Source organism: Schistocerca serialis, chromosome 5 (assembly GCF_023864345.2).
Source record: "Schistocerca serialis cubense isolate TAMUIC-IGC-003099 chromosome 5, iqSchSeri2.2, whole genome shotgun sequence".
NCBI classification, from domain to species: Eukaryota; Metazoa; Arthropoda; class Insecta; order Orthoptera; family Acrididae; genus Schistocerca; species Schistocerca serialis.
In genome coordinates, this window is record NC_064642.1 from 74,761,887 (window position 1) to 74,786,633 (window position 24,747).

General features: G+C 41.5%; 1 protein-coding gene across 2 annotated transcripts in view; it reads right to left on the bottom strand.

Moving 5' to 3' along the window:
* LOC126481095 (serine/threonine-protein kinase VRK1-like) overlaps positions 1 to 24,747 on the bottom strand; it is a 99,394-nt gene that overhangs the window by 62,586 nt on the left and 12,061 nt on the right. For both annotated transcript variants that reach the window (XM_050104614.1, XM_050104615.1), the window contains exons 3-4: positions 7,252 to 7,483; positions 3,506 to 3,631 (exon numbers count right to left, since the gene is read on the bottom strand). In XM_050104614.1, the coding sequence (XP_049960571.1) occupies positions 3,506 to 3,631; positions 7,252 to 7,438 (313 nt within the window). In that variant the 5' untranslated portion in view covers positions 7,439 to 7,483. The remainder of the gene's footprint in view (positions 1 to 3,505; positions 3,632 to 7,251; positions 7,484 to 24,747) is intronic.

Sequence of the window (24,747 nt, forward strand, 5' to 3'; positions counted from 1 at the left end):
AGATGATAGGACAGATGGGATGGAAACTGTTGGATGGAGGGTGTGGGGACAGTGCATTACCATAGCTTGCAGCTGGGATAATTACTGAAGCGGAGAACATGGTGTAAGGGAAACCCCATCTCTACAGTTTAGAAAAGCTGGTGGTGGAGGGAAGGATCCGGATGGCTCACGTACTGAACCCACCATTGGAATGAAGTGTGTTATTTTCAGCTGCATGTTGTGCCACAAGGTGGTTTCCTTTGTTCTTGGCCACATTTTAGCGGTGTTCTTTCATCCTGGTGGACAGCTGGTTGGTAGTCATCCAATATCAAAAGATGTGCAATGATTGCAGCAGAGATGGTAAATGACATGGCTGTTTTCACAGGTGGCCCAGCCCCTAATGGGGCAATGCCTGTTTGCAACTTGACATGTCTTCTTTACAGTAAGTAGCTATCTGTCGTTTCCTACATTGTTAATATCATACTGGTCTTTAATAACAGAAAAACTTTCTCTCTTACAGATTTAAATACCTCTCATCGTGTAATGAAATTAGAAATATCCTACTAATTATCTCCTCCTGCCTCTCACACAGGAATACAGTCAACCCAACCTACACAATATGCTCACAACACCCTAATGAATGGATCTTATTCCTGTGGAAGAACTAACTGCAAGACCTGTTCCACATCTCTTGCCAGCACCTCATATTCCTGCCCTGTCACTGGGATTTCCTATCTAACTGGAGACAATTGTAATCACATCAATCAACTCTTTTGTGGGTCAGTTGCACACCATACTATTGCAGTATGGCCACAAGCCAACGATGAACCAAGCATGATCACAACTAACCTGTAACTAAGGGCACACTGCACCACACATCTGTTGCTTCTTAATCGACACAAAGTGGATGCTGCCAAAGCTTACAATTTTCTGGATTACACACTTGGGAACAGGTTCTTCAACATTACACATTTTGTCTCCCTCTCATAGATTCAATCATCTCAAATTGTTGCCGTACACCTCTAATTCCCCTTTTCCCCTTTCCTTCCGCCTGCACCCATTTTATCTTCCCGTTTGTATACCATACATACTCCTAATTACTTTCCTGTCAATTAATGGTTGTGTTCTGGGTACTCAGCTGAGTTGTCATTCTCTCCCCCCCCCCCCCCCCCAACACCCACCCACCTGTCTGTCTGTCTAGGTTCTCCATCTTTCTCTACAATGTTATCTTAATGTGAATCCTTAGGTACCAGATACCTCTCCATTTGTGCCCCAACGTATTTCCCACTTGGAGAGCCTCATCATCTGTTTTTTTTCTTTTCTAATCCCATTCCACATCTCGAAAATATACTCAAGAACAGTCATTTCAGTTGAGAATTTGTTTTTGTGTGGTTGCACACTATTACAGATGTGTGTGCCTCATTCAAGTGTTTGTGATGTCTCTCATATACCTGACTTATGGGTAATATTTCTCATTAAATACTCTCAAGAATGTTACACAATCTGTTACATTTTTTTATAAATTTTATCTTCTTATACTCCCGTCATTTTACTTTTACATACTTGATATTATCTCCAAACCTTAGTAAAAGGTTCTGTGCCAGCTTAGGAATGATGCACTGCTGTTTTGGGGGACTTAAAATGATGCCTTCATATTTCATTTTCTTAGGGAAGAAAAATGTTAAATCAAAGCCAGGCATATTGCAAGGCAGGAGCTGGATCAAATGCTCTAGAAATTATCAAGTTTCGGCTGGTAACCATCTTTCTCTACATGACTGTCTTATTAAGCACCTCCTGTTTTCAATTAGGTACGATCTATCTTCATTTAAAGATCTTTAGAGATTTCTAGAGAGTCTAACTTCAGCAACCACCTTGCAACACACATCTGGCTCTTTTTGCTTTATGCTAGCTGTAGGCCAGTAGTATGTACTTAATATACAGGGTGGAGAAAAATTGTGTCACGAAATTTTAACCCTGGATGGCCGATGCCAGTATGAACCAAAACTAATAGTGTTGTGTAGGTCAACAATGCACAATTTTTAAACTACAGAAACTTGGTGCCACATGCTCTGATTGGCCACAGGTTTGCCCTGTTGCCAGATGCTCTGCATGCAGGATCAAATGTAATAATATTATGAAAAAGGATAGTTGCTACTCACCATATAGCAGAGATGCCGAGTCGCAGATAGGCACAATAAAAAGCCTGTCAGAATGTGTGTGTGTGTGTGTGTGTGTGTGTGTGTTTCCCACAGTCTTTTTGTTATGTCTATCTGCAACTCAGCATCTCCACTATATGGAAGTAGCAACTATCCTTTTCATAATATTGTTATAAAAGAAAGTTTAATGGAAATGGTGGACTGTCAGCCAAGCTGATAGAAGAATTGAAGCTGGAAACAGAACTATTCTATCCAAACAATCCCAAACTTTAAACCGACTGGGGAGGTTCACCACACATATTTTTAAGGTTACTTACTAAATCTTTACCCAAGCAACGTAATGAATTTAACCAAGTTATTTGTAACATAATATTCAGGAAACCAACATTAAAATGACAAGTCTTACTGTGCACTGAACACTTTTGAGCTGTTGCCTTTCGACTGCCCAATACAATTAATGGAGCAATACCTACTCCCCATGAACTGGAGGTAAGAGGACTGCTTCATTTGTTACAAAGAGCAACTAATGCAACTACATTTGCCCAGAACTGTGCGTCTAACCTAGCCCCATACAAATGAAGTGCAGGTGGTGCCACAGTAGTGATGTAAAATTATTTGACAAGTGTATCTATCTCCTTAAACTCAGCCCCCACCCCCCTCAGGTGCTTGCTCGCAACACACACACACACACACACACACACACACACACACACACACACACCCCGTTTTTAGAGCATCACCTGTGACCAGCTTTGTGAAAGAAGCGGCAACACTTTCAGCTCAAACCATTTCTGCTAATTTTGCACAACATCGTGTGGCCACATACAATGCAAGCTGTGGCTGCTCTCTTTGGTCAATGGAACTAGGAAATACTGTACCATCTATCATGCTCTCTGGACTTAAGTTCTTGTGACTGTGATTAGATTCCAAAGATGAAGGAACCACTTTGTGGCATTTGCTTCAGAACTGTTCCAGAGATTCGACACGCAGCAGACTGTTCCATTCGCACCATCAACAGAACAGGCTCTGCTAACAGTATACTATGCCTTCCACATTGCTGGCAACAGGTTCTACACAATGATGGTGACTACTCCGAAGGACAGGAACAGGCGCAAACACGTAGCTCTTGAATCAGTTGTGAATAGATAGTTACCACTATTTAAGTTCCAACCCTCATATTATCAAAGACTGCACATTTTGTGTACAATATGCAAGTTAGTCTAAAAGTGAACAACAATCAAAGGACACTAAATACTACTGATAAACTGTTCAAATATTATGAACAATGGGCTCATTAACTGAGAACAATAGAGTACCAGAAGCAAGATGACAAAATGCAAAAAGCAGTACAAGCAAAAGTAAGTACTTACTCATCTCAGGTTTTGCAGCTCTTATATAAAAGTTCATTTCCACAAAAAGTGGTCCATTTTTATGTGGCTCTACTTTCACAACATGTTCCACATCTGTACCAACTGCCCTGCCGATTTCATGGGAAGCTACACAGCACATAAACAAACGAAAATATCAAATATGAAATTCACTTTCTAAAACATTTGCAAATGTTAGGAACATTTCAGTGTGCATACGGACACTGAGTGGACCGTAACATTGCTGCACATTCACATAAAGTTACTAATTTCTTTCAGACAAAAAGAAGTGTGATGCAGCTCTCAACATTAAATATTTTTTGAAAGGGTGAAAGTGAGTAGTTACTTGCAGCCATCACATTAAGGATCTGAAAAGCTTTAGCACAAATTTAACATTCTTAGTACATACATACTGAAAGGGTACTGCTTCGGTTTTCGCTCCTGAAACAAAGTTATAGATTTTGGAGTCAATCAAATACAAAAGCTTTGGTAGATTTACTGCCTAAGCATAAATAAATAACTGTGCTGTATGACAAACACATCCCCACTACAAGGAAAAGTCTCCTATTAGTTTTGACAAATAGTGTGTACTCAAGAGAACATTACTCTGCAAGGTTGTTTCCCTTCTAGTTACAAAACATACAAGAAAAGCTTCACTTTGTTACAGTCCTAACCAATATACAACCAATGAGTTTACATACTGTAAAGAAAAGCAACATGACATGTCCTAAATTCAACTGCTAAGTACAAATTTTTGCAAGACATCACTTTTTGGGTCATTTGCTGATACATACAACAGTAAATACATGAAACTTTCACACCATAATGGCAATTACTGTATATATGAATGCTGTGGGAATTAAAGTTTGATAACTGTGATTATGAATAAAATTCTACAAGAAACTGTGCTGAAGGAAAAAGGGATAGGAAGCAAGGAGAACATCTGAGCACAAGTATTGGAGCAACACTGGAAAAAAACATTCTTGGGCAATTCCAGATACTGTACCTGTCATATGGCTATCATGATATAACCATATATCCCTGCTAAAATGAATACACTGTATAAAAGTAGCTCCCTACAGTGTTTTAAAAAGTCAAAACACTAAATTTTTGCTGACAGACTACAGATCCAAGGGTCTGGGGGTTGATCCCCAATTGGCTTAGGATGTTTTCTGTCAATTATCACTTCTTTCATTTCTGGCATCAATTTTTGATGTGTAAATTCCCAAGTTGCACAATGGTTCAGAGTCCATATTAAACTGTGGATCACTATATAACTGATCAGGTCAGTCAGTTCAAAAGTCAGAGGAAGGCAAGGGCATAACACCTCCAATAACAACATACCTAGTAAAGCACTTCAAACAAACCTTCAGGTTGAGAACAGCTTTACTTCCAAATACTTAATAAATCCCAATGAGTAAGGTGCCTTGTTGGGTTGCTCATGTGTGGGAGTGAATAAATAAAAAGACCTCTTATAATACATTTGTTTTATTATCATAAAGAACATACAATTAAACACACACACACACACACACACAAAACCAACAACTATATAACTTGCATTACACAATAGTTTCCTTATCTCTGCATAAATATCTATCAACAAAATATTCAGTTTGTTGATTTACAGAATGATAACAATTAAGTGATTAGCTGTACCATAAAATTCCACGAGAAGTGTGCCCAAAGCGTAAGTTTATCAGTCCATACATAAAAAAAATCCTTGTGGTCCTTTGAGTGACAATTCCTTTCATTGAAGCATTTCCATAACCCTTAAAATACACACTTTTACCCATCTATTTTATATTTGGCTATGGTGATTAATTTTGTGACAGTTAGGACATATTCACGAGTGATCTGTATTCAACATTAACAACAAACTGGGAGTAAAAGAAGTACTGCTTGAAATTAATGACAACTAGTTGCTTTAAGTACGAATTTACAGTCAAAGAATGTGTGTACATTTTTAATTGTGAAACAATAAGTATTTGTAGTAGTACTATTACTACATCTTCCACACACGTAGGCCTCCAAAGACAATGACAAAATGAGGTATTTGATGGAAAAAACCAATGTTAAATCATTACAATTTCACAATGAAGCTTGAAAAAATTTGCACCTCTGAAATAATAACACAGAAATGCAAAAACTTTTGAGATGACAAAGCTAACATCCATACAGTAGACACTACATTTTATACTTTTCTTCTTTGTAGTGTATTTTTTGATGAAACATTTTAACACACCAAGATGACTGTACAATATTTTCAGGAAATCACAATCAACCCTCCCCCTCTGAAAGAGTTTCTTTTATAGAGCTGGATATTCAAATATATTTAAAGTGATATGAAATTGGCTCCAGTCTTAGTTAACAAATGCTACCAGTTTGTGTTTAGTGAAATGTATGGAAAATAGAGTTTGCTGGGAAAAAAACTAGAAATTCATGCTGTGCTAAAGCGAAAACAAATTGTGCATACTGAACTCCAAAGATTTCCTTGTATTTGGCGAACCAAGTAAAATGATTGGAATGGAATATTTCATCAAATTTAATGTAAATAAAAATGCACATATACTAATAATATTACAATTTGGTTGTAGTTTAGTACACTGAATGAATTTCTTAACATGTACGAGAACACATCAATACTTTAATTTCAGCAATATAGCTGTGTTTAGAAGTCCAAGATGATCATGCATTGTGAAATTGGCAGAATGCTCTGCACACAATAGAAACTGGATTTGATTTACTTACATCACAGCTCTGGTGCTAAACTTGATTTCTTAACCTTTTCAAGATGGTACCTGAAGATAGAAACATACTGCATGCTGTTGCCGGAGTAACACTTCCAATGCCTCTCAGATTGTTATTTTTGTACAATACTTACATTGAATTGGGAGTAATGTGACACTAAACTATTTAGAGATGATTGTAGCCACTCTAAAATCTACTTATTGAATATAATTACAAGATAAACTTAAACTGATACATATTTTCTTCATAGTGTAACACTTTACCTTGTAATTCCCAGATACATACTTCAACTTGCATCACTAGCTTCCAAAGTTTAACTGTAGAGAGTATATAGCTTGCCTCTCATCTTCCATACTATAACTACCACAGTGCAAATCTCACTGAAGGCATCACTGTAGAGGTGGGGATGGTGAGACGCACACACAAGGAAATGATTATGTCTGCTTACAAGTAGCAGCAGACACAGGTAGTGGTGAGGAGGACAACTTCCAGCATGTTGCCAAGCTTTATTAAGTTTTGTTCAGACATCAATTGATAACACAGCATCACCACTCAAAAGTCTGTCACAGTATGGAGGGGAGTATTTATAGCTGTTCAGAACGGTTCACAGCAAGGCATTATGAGGAAGACTAATGTTACTGGTTACTGAGGGTTTGGGGGGGAGGGATGGGCGATGCAGAGAATAGTTAAAAACTGGACTGCGTTCCACCAATAGGTGCTGTATTATAATACTACTACTACTACTACTACTACTACTACCACCACCACCACCACCACCACCACCACCACCAACAACAACAACAACAAAAGCAACAACAAAAACAACAACGACAATGAAATAATAATAATAATAATAATAACACAAACTCCAACTAATACAAACGAGAAGAGTAAATTAAAGAAGATAGAGCTCCAGCTTCACTGTAATGTGATAGTATTGGAAATATTTTACGCCTATAACTAATGCTCAGATACAAAAATTGATTTCCATTACTTACCCAGGTATATTTCACCAAAACCTCCAACACCTATTGATCTTCCAAGTCTCCAACGTTTTCCTAACACATCTGTGAGGATCTCCCCCTCTCTTATTGGATCAGGCAATTTATTACCATTAGAAGCTATTCTCTTTTTAGGAGGCTCAACTTCCGGAGCTAAAATTGCATCTGACATCCGGCGACGCATTGCGCTCACAGGAAAACAGAATTTTGTAGCAATTCAGAATGGCAACTGTGGAAGATCATATCATTAAGTATGAAACTTAATTTAAAAGAGAGTAAATAGTTTTACAACTGAAATGCACTAAGATTAAAACCCTTACAGTACAAACGTACTTTTCATAATGCACAGTACCAATGGGGACGGGGAGGGGGGGTACTTTGTGCCCACCAAAAAATTTTTAGAATTCAATTTTTTTTTAATTTTTATCGACCTTTATCAGCAAAATATTGTATAAAGAGCTACTGATGTGAACTAAAAGCCCAGAAATTTTAAATTTCTTTTAGCACACTATACAAAAAAGTATTTAGAATCTTTCATTTTTTTCGTCATTTAAATTTCTTTAGACCTATTTTCTTGAGCAGTATTTCCTTGCACTGATAGTAACAGTCATCACAGATTTATAAAGTCTTCACACTTGGAACATGTGCCAGTTTTCTTGCTGTGTTTACTGCATGTATCTCTTACAGCTTCACAGATCATTCCTGTTTTGTCCACTTTATTGTACTTTACTGCTTTTGACTGGCTTTCATGACAACACAAATGACATCGTCCCCTCCCTCCTTTAGCTTCCTTTGCAACGAACTTCTGCTTCATATTGCATCCGAGAATACCTCCCATGGCTGAAACCACACACTTCTGGAGTCTTCTATTATACATAGTCCTTTCTTCACTGTATGGTTTCGTGAGCTGTAGTCCCAGTTCTTGAATAGTAAGCCATTGCTTATTAGATTTTGTCTTATCCCACAATGGGGAGATGAGCAGAAACAATGTATAACCATTTAATACTGCTATGTCCACAAGAGTATAGAAAATAGATAGCAGCCATCTTCTTGTAGCCCTCTTAATAGAAAATTTTGTCACCATTTGATTTTGAGATGTCTCAGTTCTTGTGGTATATGCTTCCTATTAACTTGTAATGTTCCCACAAGAGTCAGCTCGTGATTCCTCCAAAATCTTTGACCAAATCAACTGAACTGTAATATATGTCTGTGGTGGCAACACACCCTGAAATATTTATAGGAACAACCAGGCATTTCACTACAACCGAAATCGAATTTGATTGTTGTGGACTATCATTTTTTCTCCCTGCATACTACTCCATGCTGAGAACACATCTGGTTTTAAAAGAGTTTGAGCATTCATACAAGCATACCACACTTTCCCAGTTTTTCCTTCATGAAGACCTTGAAGGGACATCTGCCATGCAACAAAGGCAACATTTCATCAATAACGGTGTCCACCCCAGCAGAATAATATTTTGAGAGTAGTTCAATCATTTCCTCAAATACGTCTCATACTGCAGGGAACTTGTCATGTTCCCTACGCTCATTTTGTGTGTCTGTCTTCAAATCTTACTATTTTAATAGGATGATGGAAGCTAGTTCTATTCATAGTAGCAGTATAAGCAAATCTTCCTGAGGTGTTGGACCATACATCAAACACTACATGACTGACTCTTGCTCTCCTTCCCCATAATATGTAACCCAACATATGCCACGAATTCAAGTCAGCCTGTTCTGAGTAAATTCTGTCTCAATGCTTCTCCATTGGTATGCTTTATTATGGTGACAATTTCTGGAGAACAAATCTTTTCAAATGATTCTATTATTGTTCCTACTTTACCTTCTTTTCTTATGCCTTCTCACTCTTTCACTATGTTTTGTGCTACACGCCTTGCGGTACGATGAGGCCTGAATGTAAAAACTTTTCCAGTCTTGTCAGTGACCTCACCAGCTGTGTTATCATTCTCTGCAGAGTTCCTCTTCCGAGTGTCTCTATACCATCACTGTCCAAATCCTCACATACAACACATTCCTCTTTAGTTTCATTCACCAAATTCAATTTCCAAATCTGCAGATTCTTCTAAAATTTCTAATACTTCTCTCTCAGTATGATAGCGATGGTACATTTTCAATCACAGCTGTCTTTAACACTGGACAAAATGGCACTGAATAAGAAGGAACAAGAAACAATCAGAAATCATACAGAAATGAATTGTTATTGAGATTGTTACTACGCACACAGAGAAATCCAATGCACTGTGGTACTACACTGCCAAAATGTTATAATTTATGGAATAAGACAACCCTTGTCAAATCGCATCTACTGCTAAGGAGGTACACTTAAATTAACAGATTAAGTTTAACAGAAAAATTTATACATTTATAAAATCTGGTATAGGAAATAATAAAAGACAACACACATTTTATAAGAATTTTAAAATATGAAATATCAATCTAAATTACAACATTTACAGAAGGTGGGCACAAAGTAGCACCCCCCCCCCCCTGGTACGGCAGGGGTTCAATTGAAAGTTTTGCTTAGTTGGTTTCTAGATGTTAATACAATAATTTGTCACAGTGGCACAACTCATGAGTAGAAAACTGCAATACTGTTGACTGCCAGTGCCAGTGATGGATCAAATGAACACATCCAACAGCCATGCAGAAATGAAAACAATTTGTAGGAGGAAGAGGGATTGCAGGTGGGGGAAGATGGGGAGGAAGCTTATTCAACAGCAACAACATGGGGGTCTTACTATGCCAGATGCATAAATTTACTACACAGATAGTTCTGTGAAACGTTTCATATCAATATTAATGAACTTTATATCACTATCCTCCCTTCAAAGCTATCAGGTGGCATTTGAAAGGCAGTTTCATTAAAAATCAAAGAATATAAAAGTACAAACTTTCTTCACATAACAAAACCAATCAAATGGATAAATTATTGTAAATATTTTTTTGATATAACAAATACACAATTAAATATAAAGGTTATACACAAAGTGTAGAGTTTACAATATGATGTGCTGCCACACAAAAAAGACGAAGTATGGGCAAAGTATAAAAATTAACTTTTGGTCTGTGAAGCACATCTGCTGTGCACTGTGTTAAAATACCTTCACCTTCCAAATGTTCCCAGTTATTTTGTAATTACAAAATGAACCTTTTTACTCCCCAACAGCGTATACAGTTTCTTAACTTTCCTGTAGATTAGAATTGAGTGCCAGAACAAGAGAAATTCAAAAAGAGGCATTTTGTTGGAAATGCTCTTACCAATTGAGTTTTCCAAGCAGGGCCATGATCTGATCTCACACCTTCACTTCTCTCAGCATCTCTATCCCTATTAAGAAATTTCTCATAAGCCCAACTGTATACCTTGCCAGACTAGCACTCCCGAAAGAAATGTTTGAGGTTGGAGTCTCGATATAGCACACAGTATTCCATTACTGACTGCAATTTCATACAGTAAATTATCAATCCAATTTCAACAGATTATAACTTTGGTAACTAATTTGCAACACAGCATAAAAAACTCAGTTTTGAGAACAAGTCCCGATATGTATAGAGACAAGTTCATTAAGCCCTTTAGTAGTTTTCACAACAACTGATGAATGAAATAATTTTGGTAGATCTAAGGATGTATAGCAAAACAACATTTAAAAGTTGAAGTGTATGTCTCAAACACAAATAGCAATCCTACAATTTACCTAAACCTTTAATTACACTCTGTCCTCCTGTCTTCCATTGTTCTTTACCCTTCTGAATGCCTCTTGTTAATGAAAACAGTAACTCCAAATCCCAAGTAACTGACATAATGGCAATAGATGTAGGTAATGTTATATTTTGATGCTCCTGAATTTATGCTTTGCCTTTGGTACCTCATCCTGACTAAGCAGAACCATAAATTGTTCAGACAGATAAACAGGGCTGGATTATTTATAAACAAGAACTGTTCCGAGTGTATTGTTCGAGCGAGTGTGCTCTGACTTCTGTGAGGTACAGGTGGGGGATATCTGTAGTGGGGAATGTGTGTGGTAGGTCTTCACAGAAGGTTATGTTAGTATTATTCACACTGTACGAGCAAGTTCACATATGACTATGTAACAAATAATTACCAAGTTTATTATTCAGGCAGAAATAATGTAGAGATTAAAAGCACTGACTGGTAATGAGACACCTGAGAGGTTTCAAATGTGCCCAAGAGTTCAAGAAAGATTGTAAATGATTTCACACGAGTCAGAATCATTATCTGTGAATGAATACTACAGACAGGAATTTTATCATCACTTGTTATCCCACTGAAAGCAGCAGACCTGGTGGCTTCCAAAATTGCTTCTCAGGTTGGATTAAGTTACAGGAATTGTCAAGACAGCATTGCAAAGAAACTAAGCCACCGTAAAGTGTGCTTGTAGTGGCTTCTTAAAGTTTCAATTGAAAAACAAAACATAAAACATCTGTGTGTTTGTAAAAAGCACTCAGCAATGACTGCAGATAAAGGTGTTGCCTTTTTTATTCTTATCTTCTGTAATAAGACTCACAGATCATAATATGTAATATGCACAATCCAAAACAAGGCACTAAGGAATGAGAAAGGAATGGTGACCACGCTCCAGTGAAAGCAGACAGATGTTAACTGACTATGACGCTTGGGACTTTGAGAGGAATTGAATCCTGCATACTGAGTAACAGCACAAGCATCATACCAGCAACTCAGCATATTACTGGAACCTGAGAAAACAGGCAAGAAGATTGGAATTTTATATCATCAAAAAGTCATTGTATACTAAGCATACACTCAGACTGCAGAAGGAAATAGGCCATATCCTTTAAAAGGAACTATGCTTGGCATTTGCCTGAAAGTATTTGAGAAATATCTGAAAATCCCAGTATGTGTGGACAGGTGGCGATACAAACTACCCTCCTCCAAAATACAAGTACAGTGACTTACCGCTGCACCACCTCAGAAGGTGCCAAAAACTTTAAGAAAAAAAGAGGGACACCATTTTATCAGCCCTTTAAAGTCCAGGCTTTAACCCGAGTTTCACTGTTTTTAACTGCTCCCGGAGACATTGGAAAGCATAGAGCCTATAACATTCATGCACAACTGGATGGTGACATGATATCACTCTTCTTATGATGATGGCATCAAGTAACCAGTTTATGACGACACACACACACACACACACACACACACACACACACACACACCACGCATATAACTTTAAACAGAAGACTGGCACTGAATGTAATGATCAGAGGGCATCACTGCCTTAAGACAAGCTGCTAAAAAGAAAGAGCTTTCAATGTAATACCTTGGTCAGGAGACAAATATTATCTAGCACTGGGAAACTACTGTGCCTTCAGCTCTGCCACTACTCGATGTTCGATAGCATTTTGTTAACATTCTTCTCATTCTGACTAGTGCCAGGAACCTCACAATTGCCCAAATCTGCCATACATTTCTTCCTCTTCACCCTATCACCTCAGGTTGGCATATCACCTCAGGTTGGCATATATCTCTCTCTCTCTCTCTCTCTCTCTCTCTCTCTCTCTCTCTCTCTCCCCCCCCCCCTCCCTCCGCCCCCCTTCCACTCCTTCACTAACATTCTCTTTTCAACCACTTCACCTTCTCACCGCCTCTCCCTTTCTCCCTCTTCATCTCCACCTCTCTCCCCTCCCCACCCCTCTCTCCCCCTTCCTCAATGTCTTTTAGCTGTGCCCACTGGATGCTTCTTATCTTGTTGTACAGCAGCGGATTCATCTGTCAGAAGATCCACCTCTTTCCCACTACTCACTACTTGCATCCTTCCCTACACTCTCAATAATAGAATGTCAACAATTAGTCTTGCTCTTGCTCTCTCTCTCTCTCTCTCTCTCTCTCTCTCTCTCTCTCTCTGTGTGTGTGTGTGTGTGTGTGTGTGTGTGTGTGTGTGTGTGTGTGTGTGTGTGTGTGTCCTTAGGCTACAAATAAAGCTAGTGCTCAAAAACTAGTGTGAATGCTGTCTTGTATTATGTTTCTTTGCTTCACACATTAAACTCTTTATTTGCTACACGAATACTGAAATGATGTGAATACTAACATTTACATAATACACAAGATGGAGAAAAATTAGTATTATAGTTGCATGTAAAAAAGGAGCACGTATACATAACTGTATAAATAATATACTGAAACACACTAGCAGCACATTGAAAAATTGTCAAATCAAGTATTCAAAGTTTCAAGCATTTTCTTTGTCAAAAAAAGTGTCATACAGAAGATAGGGAAAGCAAAGGATGGTAAAGGAACAATCACTTTTTAGAATCAATTAAGACTTCAGATAGTTACTATTAAAACAATATGACAATATTTTAAGCTTAAAATGTGTGTAGATAAAAAGAAGAATGAGGCAAAGTTACTGGTCTAGGAGTAGTGTCTTCATTTAGTAATCAAAATGTCCTCAGTGACAGGCTCGAAACCAACCACCACTTAAATTTTGAACAAAAATCATTAGCAATGGTAATCGAAGGCTTCCAACACAAGAAGTCGTTCCGTTCAGCCAAAGGCCCTGTCAAAGACAGTGGAGGAGCAAACAGAGATTCAGGGCACTTCCTTGCCCTTGGTTGGGAAACTGCCCCTAAAGGCAGAAGAATCAGCAGTGATCAACAGCACAAGGATGCAGAAGGCAATGGAAGTCACTGAATTAAAGAAACATGATGTGCACCCACAGGACAGGCATGTAACTGAAAGTGTCACAATGATCTCTCCACTGGCAAAAGGTTCAGACTAGCCCTCCATTCAGATCTCTGAATAACCAACATTCTATGAGTCGGGGCATGGAATGTCAGATTTTGAACATGGTAGGGAAGCTAGAAAATCTGAAAAGGGAAATGCTAACACACATTCTAGAGGTAGTGAGAGTCAGTGAAGTAGAATGGAAAGAAGACAAGGATATCTGGTCAGATAAGTATATGGTAATAACAGCAGCAGAAAACAGTACGATGGAGTATGATTCTTTATTAATAGGAAAGTAGGGCAGAGAGTGCATTAGAGCGAACAGTTGGGTGACAGGTTGTTCTCATCAGAATTGATAAACATCGACAAAGATAGTTCCGATACATATGCCAACGTCGCAAGTCAAAGATGAAGAGAGAGAGAGAAAGTACATGAGGATATTGAACAGGTGATCCAATACATAAAGGGAGATGAAAACCTAATAGTCATAGCGGAGTGGAGAGCGGTTAAAGGGGAAGGAGTAGAAGAAAGGGTTACATAAGAACATGAGCTTGGTACTAGGAATGAGAGAGGATAAAGACTAATTGAGTTCTGAAATAAATTTCTGCTAGTAATATTGAATAATCTGTTCAAGAATCACAAAAGGAGGAGGAGGAGGAGGAGTTATACTTGGAAAAGGCTAGGGGATACAGGAAGATTTCAGTTAGATCACATAGTGGTCAGGCAGAGATTCCAAAATCGGATACTGGATTGTAATGTGTGCCCAGGAGCAGATATAGGCTCAGATCACAATTTAGTAGCGACGATGAGTAGGCTGAAGTTTAAGAGACTAGTCAGGAAGAATCAATATGCAAAGAAGTGGAATATGGAAGTACTAAGGAATGAAAAGATATGATTGAAGTTCTCTGAGGCTACAGATAATGCAATGAGGAACAGCTCAGAAGGCAGTTCAGAGGAACAGACAGACATCTTCAAAAGGACAATTGCAGAAGTTGGAAAGAAAAACAGATACAATGAAGGTAATTTTGATGAATCCATGGATAACAGAAGAAGTATTTTAGTTCATCGATGTAAGAAGTACAAAAATGTTCAGGGAAATTCAGGAATACAGAAATGCAATTTGCTTTGGAATGAAATAAATAGTAAGTGCAGGGAACCTAAGCCGAAATGACTGCATGAAAAATGTGAAGAAATCGAAAAAGAAATGATTATCAAAAGCAATAACTAAGCATACAGGGAAAAGAATCCTCAGTGAAATTAAAAGCAAGGGTGGTAACAATAAGACTGTAATGGGAATTCCGCTGTTAAATGCACACTGTCCGATGATCTGACAGAAGAGGAAACAGGAGTCAATATACAAGAGGTCGGGGATCCAGTATTAGGATCAGAATTTAAAGGGCTTTGGAAGACTTACAGTCGAATAAGGCAGAAATAATAGATATCATTCCATCAAAATTTCTAAAAAGATTGGGATAAGTGGCAATGAAGTGCCTATTCACGCAGGTGTATAGAATGTGAGAATTAGGTGATACACCATCAGACTTTCATGAAAATATCATTCACAAAGTTCCGAAGATTGCAAGAGTTGACAAGTGCAAGAATTATTGCACAATCAGCTTAACAGCTCATGCATCCAAGTTGCTGATAAGAATCACGTACAGAAGAATCAAAAATACAGTTGAGGATGCGTTAGATGACAATCAGTTTGGCTTTATGAAAGGTAAAGGCACCAAGGAGGCAATTCTGACATTGTGGTTGATAATGGAAGCAAGACTAAAGAAAAATCGCAACATGTTAACAGGATTCATCAACCTGGAAAAAGTGTTAGACACTATAAAATGGTGCAAGTTGTTCAAAATTCTGTGAAAAACATGGGTAAGCTATATGGAAATACAGGTAATATACAATATGTACAAGAGCCAAGAGGGAACAAAGAGTGGCACAACAGGAATGAATCACTCAGATTAATACGAATGGAAGACAGGGATGTAGTCTTTCACCTACTGTTCAATCTCTGCATCAAAGAAGTGACTGAGGAAATTGAAAGAATGGTTCATGGAGGAATTACAGATTAGATTAGATTTACTTTCATTCCAGTGAGGAGGTCCTCCAGGATGTAGAACATGTCAGAAAACAACAATACATGACAAATATTTACAACTCAAACAAATAAGCTAATGTACCATTCCACAGGTCCCAAGTGGCATGGTCGTCATTTTTTAATGAACGCTATATGAAAGAATCATTTTACAATTCCTAATGCACTGAATTTAAAATATTTTTTTATTTGTTTATAGGGTAATAAACGTGTAATACAACTACTAAGTACTTATTTACAATGAACACATTACTGCACTCAACTGGTGCAGAAGATATATTGTACTTATATAGACACACAGGCACACGCACACACACACGCGCACACACACACACGCGCACACACACACACGCGCACACACACACACGCGCACACACACACACACACACACACACGCACTTATTTACAATGAACACATTACTGCACTGAAATTGTGCACAAGTCATATACACACACAAATCAGTTGGTTCTACTGAGAAATTCATCAATGGAGTAGGAGTTGGCCACCAATAAATCCTTTAGGCTTCTCTTAAACTGAATTTCTTTGGTTTTTAAGCTTTTTATGGCTGCTGGCAAGTTATTGGAAATATGTGTTCCTGAATAATGCACACCTTTTTGTATAAGACTAAGCGACTTTAAATCCTTGTGAAGGTTATTCTTATTTCTAGTATCGATTCCATGAACTGAGCTGTTGGTTTTAAAAAGTGATATATTTTTAATGACAAATTTCATTATGGAATAAATATATTGGGAAGCAGTAGTCAGTATCCCTAGTTCCCTGAACAGGTTTCTGCAGGATGTTCTTGAGTTCACACCACACATAACTCTTACTGCATGTTTTTGTGCCTGGAAAACTTTAGCTCGGTTTGATGAATTACCCCACGAAATAATCCCATATGACGTTATGGAATGAAAGTAAGCATAGTACGCCAGTTTTTTCATTTTTATATCCCCTATGTCTGACAATTCACATTGCAAATAGAGATTTTTTAAGACGCTTCAGCAGTTCTGTGGTGTGCTCCTCCCAGTTGAATTTATTGTCAAGCTGTAATCCCAAGAATTTAACACTGTCCACTTCTCCTATCTGCTTGTCATCGTATGTTAGGCATATACTCGTGGGACACCCCTTACGAGTTCTGAACTGCATGTAGTGTGTTTTTTCAAAGCTTAGTGACAAAGAATTGGCTAGGAACCGGTGATTAATGTCCACAAGTATTTTATTAGCTGACCTTTCTAAGACTACACTTGATTTGCTATTTATTGCAATGTTTGTATCATCAGCAAACAAAACGAACTTGGCTTCTGGTAATGTTACTGACGAAAGGTCACTGATATACACAAGAAAAAGGGCCCTAAAGTGGAACCTTGTGGGACGCCACATGTAATTAGTTCCCAGTTGGATGATGCCTGATAGTTTGATACATGTCTCTTTCCTAATAACACCCTTTGTTTCCTGCCAGAGATATAAGCTTTGAACCATTTTGCAGCATTTCCTGTTACACTATAATATTCTAATTTACTTAAAAGGATATTGTGATTTACACAGTCAAATGCCTTTGATAGATCACAAAAAAAACCAGTTGCCTGAAATTTTTTGTCTAATGAATTAAGCACATTTTCACTGTAAGTGTAGATAGCCTTCTTAATATCAGAACCCTTCAGAAATCCGAACTGTGACTTTGACATTAGGTTATTTGAGATAAGATGGTTATAAAGCCAATTGTACATTACTTTTTCTAAAATTTTTGAGAATGCCAGCAAAAGTGAAATTGGACGGAAATGTGATGCCATTTCTTTATCTCCCTTCTTAAACAGTGGCTTAACTTCAGCATATTTCAACCATTCAGGAAATATTCCACTGATAAATGACTGGTTACACAGATAGCTTAATATGTTACTTAACTCAGAATCACATTCTTTAATTAACTTTGTTGACATTTCATCACGCCCACTAGATGTTTTTGATTTTAAAGATTTTATGATGGATATTATTTCTGCTGGGGTAGTGAGGGTCAAATACATATTATGGAAATTACTTGAAATGTCTGGTCTGAAGTATTCCATAGCAGCATCTACAGAACCTGACAACCCCATCTTGTCAGTAACAGTTATAAAATGTTTGTTAAAAAGTTCTGCAACACTATACATGTCTGTCACCAATGTATCATTTACTCTTAATGCTATTTGTCCCTCTTCATGTCTCGTTCTACCGGTCTCCTCCTTCACTATATTCCATATAGTCTACTTTGTTTTCTGATATGACTATCTTTTCCTTGTAATATATTTGCTTTGATATCCGTATTACAGTCTTTAATATTTTGCAGTATTTCTTGTAATGTGCTATAGCATCAACATCAGAACTGTTTTGGATTGACAGACACAGTTTTCTTTTTGTTTTACAAAATACCCCTATTCCTTGAGTAATCCATGGCTTCTTCTTCTTTTTTTTTTTTTTTTTTTTTGTGGTTTTAGGGCGCACAACTTCAATGGTCATTAGCGCCCTGACTACTCTAAGAATGCACCGCGAGGCACAAGTGGACCACAACAACTAAAAGGGAAAACACGATAAAAGACAGACTGACAGGCATAGGATTAAAAAACAGCATCATCAAATGTCCTTAGCGAGGTTTGTCAAATTGATAAAACGAAGAACACGAGCAGCTGCTCGTGGGTCATCCGCTAAAATGGCATCGAAAGTATTTGGCAGGTTAAGATCGAGGCGCAGTGTGTTAAGATCTGGACAGGACATTAGAATGTGTCTAACCGTCAGCAAGTGCCCACATGGGCAGAACGGCGCCGGCGCAGCCGTCAGCAGATGGCGATGGCTGAACCGGCAGTGTCCAATTCTTAACCGGGCTAAAACGACCTCCTCCCGCCGAGAAGGGCGTGAGGAGGACGTCCAAGCCACGGGAAGAGGTTTTAAGGCCCGAAGCTTGTTGTCGGTAAGTGCAGCCCAATTGGCATGCCACAGAGATAAGATGCGCCGACAAATCACCCTGCTAAAATCGGACGAAGGGACGCAACAAGAAGCTGTCCGAGGCTGGAGGACCGCAGCCTTGGCCGCGGCATCTGCAGCTTCGTTCCCAGGGATGCCGACATGGCCAGGAACCCACATAAAGCTAACTGGAGAACCGACGTCCACCAGCTGCTGAAGAGAGCGTTGGATCCGGTGTACGAAAGGATGAACCGGGTACGGATCACTGAGGCTCTGGATGGCGCTCAGGGAATCTGAGCAGATGACATAAGCAGAATGTCGGTGGCGGCAGATGTAAAGAACAGCCTGGTAGAGGGCAAAGAGCTCAGCTGTGAAGACCGAACAATGGCCATGGAGCCGGTATTTGAAACTTTGTGCCTCGACAATAAAGGAACACCCGACCCCGTCATTGGTCTTAGAGCCATCTGTATAAATGAAAGTCATGTCGATGAACTTCGAATGAAGTTCCAAAAAACGGGAGTGGTAGACCGAACCGGGGGTGACCTCTTTTGGGAGCGAGCTGAGGTCAAGGTGAACGCGGACCTGAGCCTGGAGCCAAGGTGGCGTGCGGCTCTCGCCCACTCGAAAGGTTGCAGGGAGTGAAAAATTAAGGTGTTGAAGGAGGCGACGAAAGCGAACTCCAGGGGGTAGCAGGGCAGAGACATACAACCCGTATTGACGGTCAAGAGAGTCGTCAAAAAAGGACCGATAAGACGGATGGTCGGGCATTGACAGTAGCCGACAGGCATACCGACAAAGCAGTATATCGCGCCGGTAGGTGAGTGGCAATTCGCCAGCGTCAGCATGAAGACTCTCTACGGGACTGGTATAAAACGCTCCGATCGCAAGTCGTAAACCCCGATGTTGTATGGAGTTGAGGCGGCGTAAGATGGATGGCCGTGCAGAGGAGTATACGAAGCTCCCATAATCCAGCTTGGAGCGGACGATCGACCGGTATAGGCGAAGCAGGACGGTTCGATCCGCTCCCCACGACATACCACTGAGAACACGGAGGACATTTAAAGAACGGGTACAACGGGCGGCCAAATATGACACATGTGGAGACCAGCTAAGTTTCCTGTCAAATGTAAGGCCTAAAAATTTGGTTGTCTCCACGATTGGGAGAGCAACGGGACCGAGTCGTAAGGACAGTGGGAGAAACTCTTTGTAGCGCCAGAAGTTAATACAGACCGTCTTCTCGGCAGAAAAACGGAAGCCATTGGCGACACTCCAGGAGTAAAGACGGTCAAGAGAACGCTGAAGACAGCGCTCCAGGACACGTGTACACTGCGCGCTGCAATAGATGGTAAAATCGTCCACGAAAAGGGAGCCTGATACATCAGCTGGGAGGCAATCCATTATTGGATTGATCGCGATGGCGAAGAGAGCGACGCTCAAAACTGAGCCCTGTGGCACCCCATTCTCCTAGCGAAAGGTGTCGGACAGGACAGAACCCACACGTACCCTGAACTGTCGATCCATTAAAAAGGAACGAATAAAAAGAGGGAGGCGACCGCGAAGGCCCCATGTATGCATGGTGCGGAGAATGCCCGCCTTCCAACAGGTGTCGTAAGCCTTCTCCAAATCAAAGAACACAGCCGCGGTCGGGCGCTTCCGCAAGAAGTTATTCATAATGAAGGTCGACAAGGTAACCAGGTGGTCAACAGCAGAGCGGCGCCTACGAAATCCACATTGTACATTGGTAAGTAGGCGTCGAGACTCGAGCAGCCAAACCAATCGAGAGTTAACCATTCGCTCCATCACTTTACAGACACAGCTGGTAAGCGAGATAGGTCGATAACTGGAAGGCAAGTGCTTGTCCTTCCCCGGCTTAGGAATCGGGACAACAATAGACTCGCGCCAGCATGCGGGAACATCTCCCTCAATCCAGATGCGATTATAAGTACGAAGAAGGAAACCTTTACCCGCAGGAGAAAGGTTCTTCAGCATCTGAATATGAATAGAATCAGGCCCTGGAGCAGAGGACCGTGACCAGGTAAGTGCATTTTCGAGTTCCCGCATGGTGAATGGAGCATTATAACTTTCACGATTCGAGGAGCGGAAGTTAGGTGGCCTAGCCTCCTCTGCCTGTTTTCGGCGGGAGGAAGGCAGGGTGGTAATGAGCGGAGCTCGAAACCTCTGCAGAAAAGCGGCCGAAGGCATTGGAGACAGCCTCAGGGGCCACAAGGACGTCATTCGCGACCGTCAAGCCAGAAACTGGTGAGTGGACCTTAGTGCCAGATAGCCGGCGCAGGCTACCCCAGACAACAGAAGAAGGAATAAAACTGTTGAACGTGCTTGTGAAAGCAGCCCAGCTGGCTTTCTTGCTTTCTTTGATAATATGACGACACTGAGCACGTAATCGTTTATAATTGATACAATTCGCCACTGTAGGGTGGCGTTTAAATGTGCGTAAAGCACGTCGACGAGCACGTAAAGCGTCTCTACATGCTGCGGTCCACCAGGGGACCGGTACGCGACGTGGAGAAGAAGGAGGGTGAGGGACGGAATATTCAGCAGCAGCGAGAATGACTTCCGTGAGGTGTGCGACCTGACGATCGCAGCTTGTAAAGGTTTGATCCTGAAAGGTCGCCCTGGAAGAGAAGAGCCCCCAGTCTGCCTTGGAGATGGTCCAATTAGAGAAGCACGGAGAGGGGGTATGCTGCAGGAGATGGATAACACACGGGAAGTGGTCGCTCGAATATGTATCAGAAAGTGCATACCACTCAAACTGGCGTGCAAGTTGGGGAGTACATATAGAGAGGTCTAAATGGGAATTGGTGTAAGATGTGTCCGAAAGAAAAGTAGGGGCGCCAGTATTGAGGCAGACAAGATCGAGCTGGTTGAAAAGGTCTGCTAACAAGGAGCCCCTCGGGCAGGATGCTGGAGAGCCCCAAAGAGGATGGTGGGCATTGAAGTCTCCAGTTAACAAAAATGGTGCAGGTAGCTGAGCAATAAGTTGCATCACGTCTGCCCTGGTAACGGCAGATGACGATGGAGTGTAAACGGTACAAAAGGAAAACGTAAAAGTGGGGAGAGTAATGCGGATGGCAACTGCCTGCACGCCGGTGTGCAACGTGATGGGATCGTAGTAAATATCATCCCGGACCAGCAACATAACCCCTCCATGAGCTGGGATACCTACCACAGGGGGTAGGTCAAAACGCACAGAGGTGTAGTGCCAAGGCAATTTGATCGCATGGGCGTAGCTTCGTTTCCTGGAGGGCTACGACAAGCGGACGGTGCAAGCGGAGCAGCAACTTCAAGTCCTCTCGGTTGGAGCGAATGCTGCTAATATTCCAGTGAATAAGTGCCATCGTAAGAAAAGGAAGATGAGAGAAGTGGTCACCTCGAAGGCCGCTTAGGGCCTGGCTTCGAGCGAGCACTGCCGCCACTATCAGTAGGCGGACAGTCATCGTCCATTGGGTCTATAGGGTCATCGGCCATCTTGGGAGGATGGCCGGGAGGGGGAGCTTCCTCCGCCAGTGAACGGCCAGATGTACGGCGACCAGCGGTGCGGCCAGGCGAAACGGATGACGGCCTGGGGCGGCAACCGCTGGGTGGCGCAGGAGAAGAAATGCGCCGTGGCGGAGAAGGAGAACTGTGCTTCCTATGCGCCTTTTTGGAAGGACGTGTAGTGGAAGTACCGGTCGGAGGCTGGGAGGTCGAGGTACGGAGGAAGTCTGCACGGGATGGTTCCTTCTTGAAGGCCCGTGCATCTGACTTCTGGGTCTTCGTCTTAGCAGAAGCTGAGGAAGGTGCTCGTGTCTGTGGGGTGATGGGAGGAAGAGGAGACGTCGACCGCGCGATCTTAGCACTGGCCGAGCGGACGACCGTGGTGCTGAAGGTCAGATCGCATGTCTGGGTTGCTACCTCCCGGGTAGTCCGAGGAGAGGCGAGGACAGTACTGTATTTCCCCGCTGGGAGCAGCGTGGGCTTCCTACTAGCCAATAGCTTGCGAGCAGCCGAGGTGGACACTTTCTCTTTGACCCGAATTTCCTGGATACAGCGTTCTTCCTTATAGACAGGACAGTCGCGGGAGGATGCGGCATGGTCACCCTGACAGTTCACACAACGAGGAGACGGAGGTGGACAGTCACCTTCATGGGCATCCCTGCCACAAGTGACACATTTAGCCGCATTGGAACAAGACTGTCGAGTGTGATTGAAACGCTGACACTGGTAGCAGCGCGTAGGTGTCGGGACATAGGGGCGAACAGAAATAACCTCGTAGCCCGCCTTGATGCGCGATGGCAGCTTAACACTATCGAAGGTCAAGAAAATTGTCCGGGTCGGTACAAGGTCATTGTTGACCTTTTTCATGACCCTATGGACAGCCGTCACGCCCTGCTCAGCGAGGAATGATTGAAGCTCCTCGTCAGTCAATCCGTCGAGGGAGCTAGTATAGACTACACCACGAGACGAATTCAAAGTTCGGTGGGCCTCCACCCGGACAGGGAACGTGTACAGGAGGGTGGCCCGAAGCAGTTTTTGAGCCTGAAAGGCACTCTCAGTTTCTAGTAATAAGGTGCCGTTACGCAACCTGGTACAAGATTTGACAGATCCGGCTATGGCATCTACGCCCCTCTGAATAACGAAAGGGTTGACAGAGGAAAAATCCTTTCCGTCCTCAGATCGAGAAACTACGAGGAACTGTGGGGCAGGCGGTAGTACTTTTGTCACTGTTGGCTGGTCACGTTTCCGTTTTTGGGTCGAAGTCGAAAGAGATGGAGTAGAATCCATTGCGGAGGAATCCCCCATGATTGCCAGCGTCTCCGATGGCGCGCTCCTTCCTTGTGGGGACCCTCTCAGAGGGCACTCCCGCCTTAGGTGAATGTTTACACCTCAGGTCACACCTCCCGAGAAACAGACGGAGGGACCAATCGGCATGGTCAGAAGGTATCAGCTCAGGCAATCACCCCTCCCCGGGCCTGGCCTTTACCAGGGGGTACGCGCGTGCCTTACATGTCTACCCAGGGCGGGGACTTACGCGTTACCCCGTCACCGGCTACGCGTGCGAACGCGTGGGTCGGCCTTCAGGCACGCACAGGGAGGAAGGAAGAAGAGGAAAAAGAAGAGAGAGAGGGAGAAAGAGGACAGACTGTCTCAAACGCCGAGGCGGAGACCAGAGAAGGCAAGGCGAAGAAGGCAATGAGAAAGCAAGGAGAAGAAGGCAAGGAGAAGGCAAGGAGAAGAAGGCAATGAGAAGGCAAGGAGAAAAAGGCAATGGGAAGGCAAGGAGAAAAAGGCAATGAGAAAGCAAGGAGAAGTCAAGGGAAAGAGTAAGGAAGACAGTGAGGTGGAGAAGAGCAAAGAAAGGAACCAACAAAAGGAAGGAAGAAACGAGAAGTGAAAAACCAAAAGGACCACGATGATAGGTCGTGGGACCGTCCGTCTCCGGACGCAGGCGCTAACTACCCCCGTGAGGGGGATGGACTCCTTTTAGTCGCCTCTTACGACAGGCAGGAATACCGCGGGCCCATTCTAATCCCCGGACCCGCAGGGGGGATGGCTTCTTTGTAGACTTTACTCTAACCTTGGTAAGTTTAGGGGGAAAACAGTGTTCAAATGAAGTAAGCACTTTATTAGCAAAAGTGTTATATTTTTCATTCAATTTAAAGTGAAAGGATATCAATGATACATTCACTGATGACACTGCTATCCCCGGTGAAAGTGAAGAAGAATTATAGGATCTGCTGA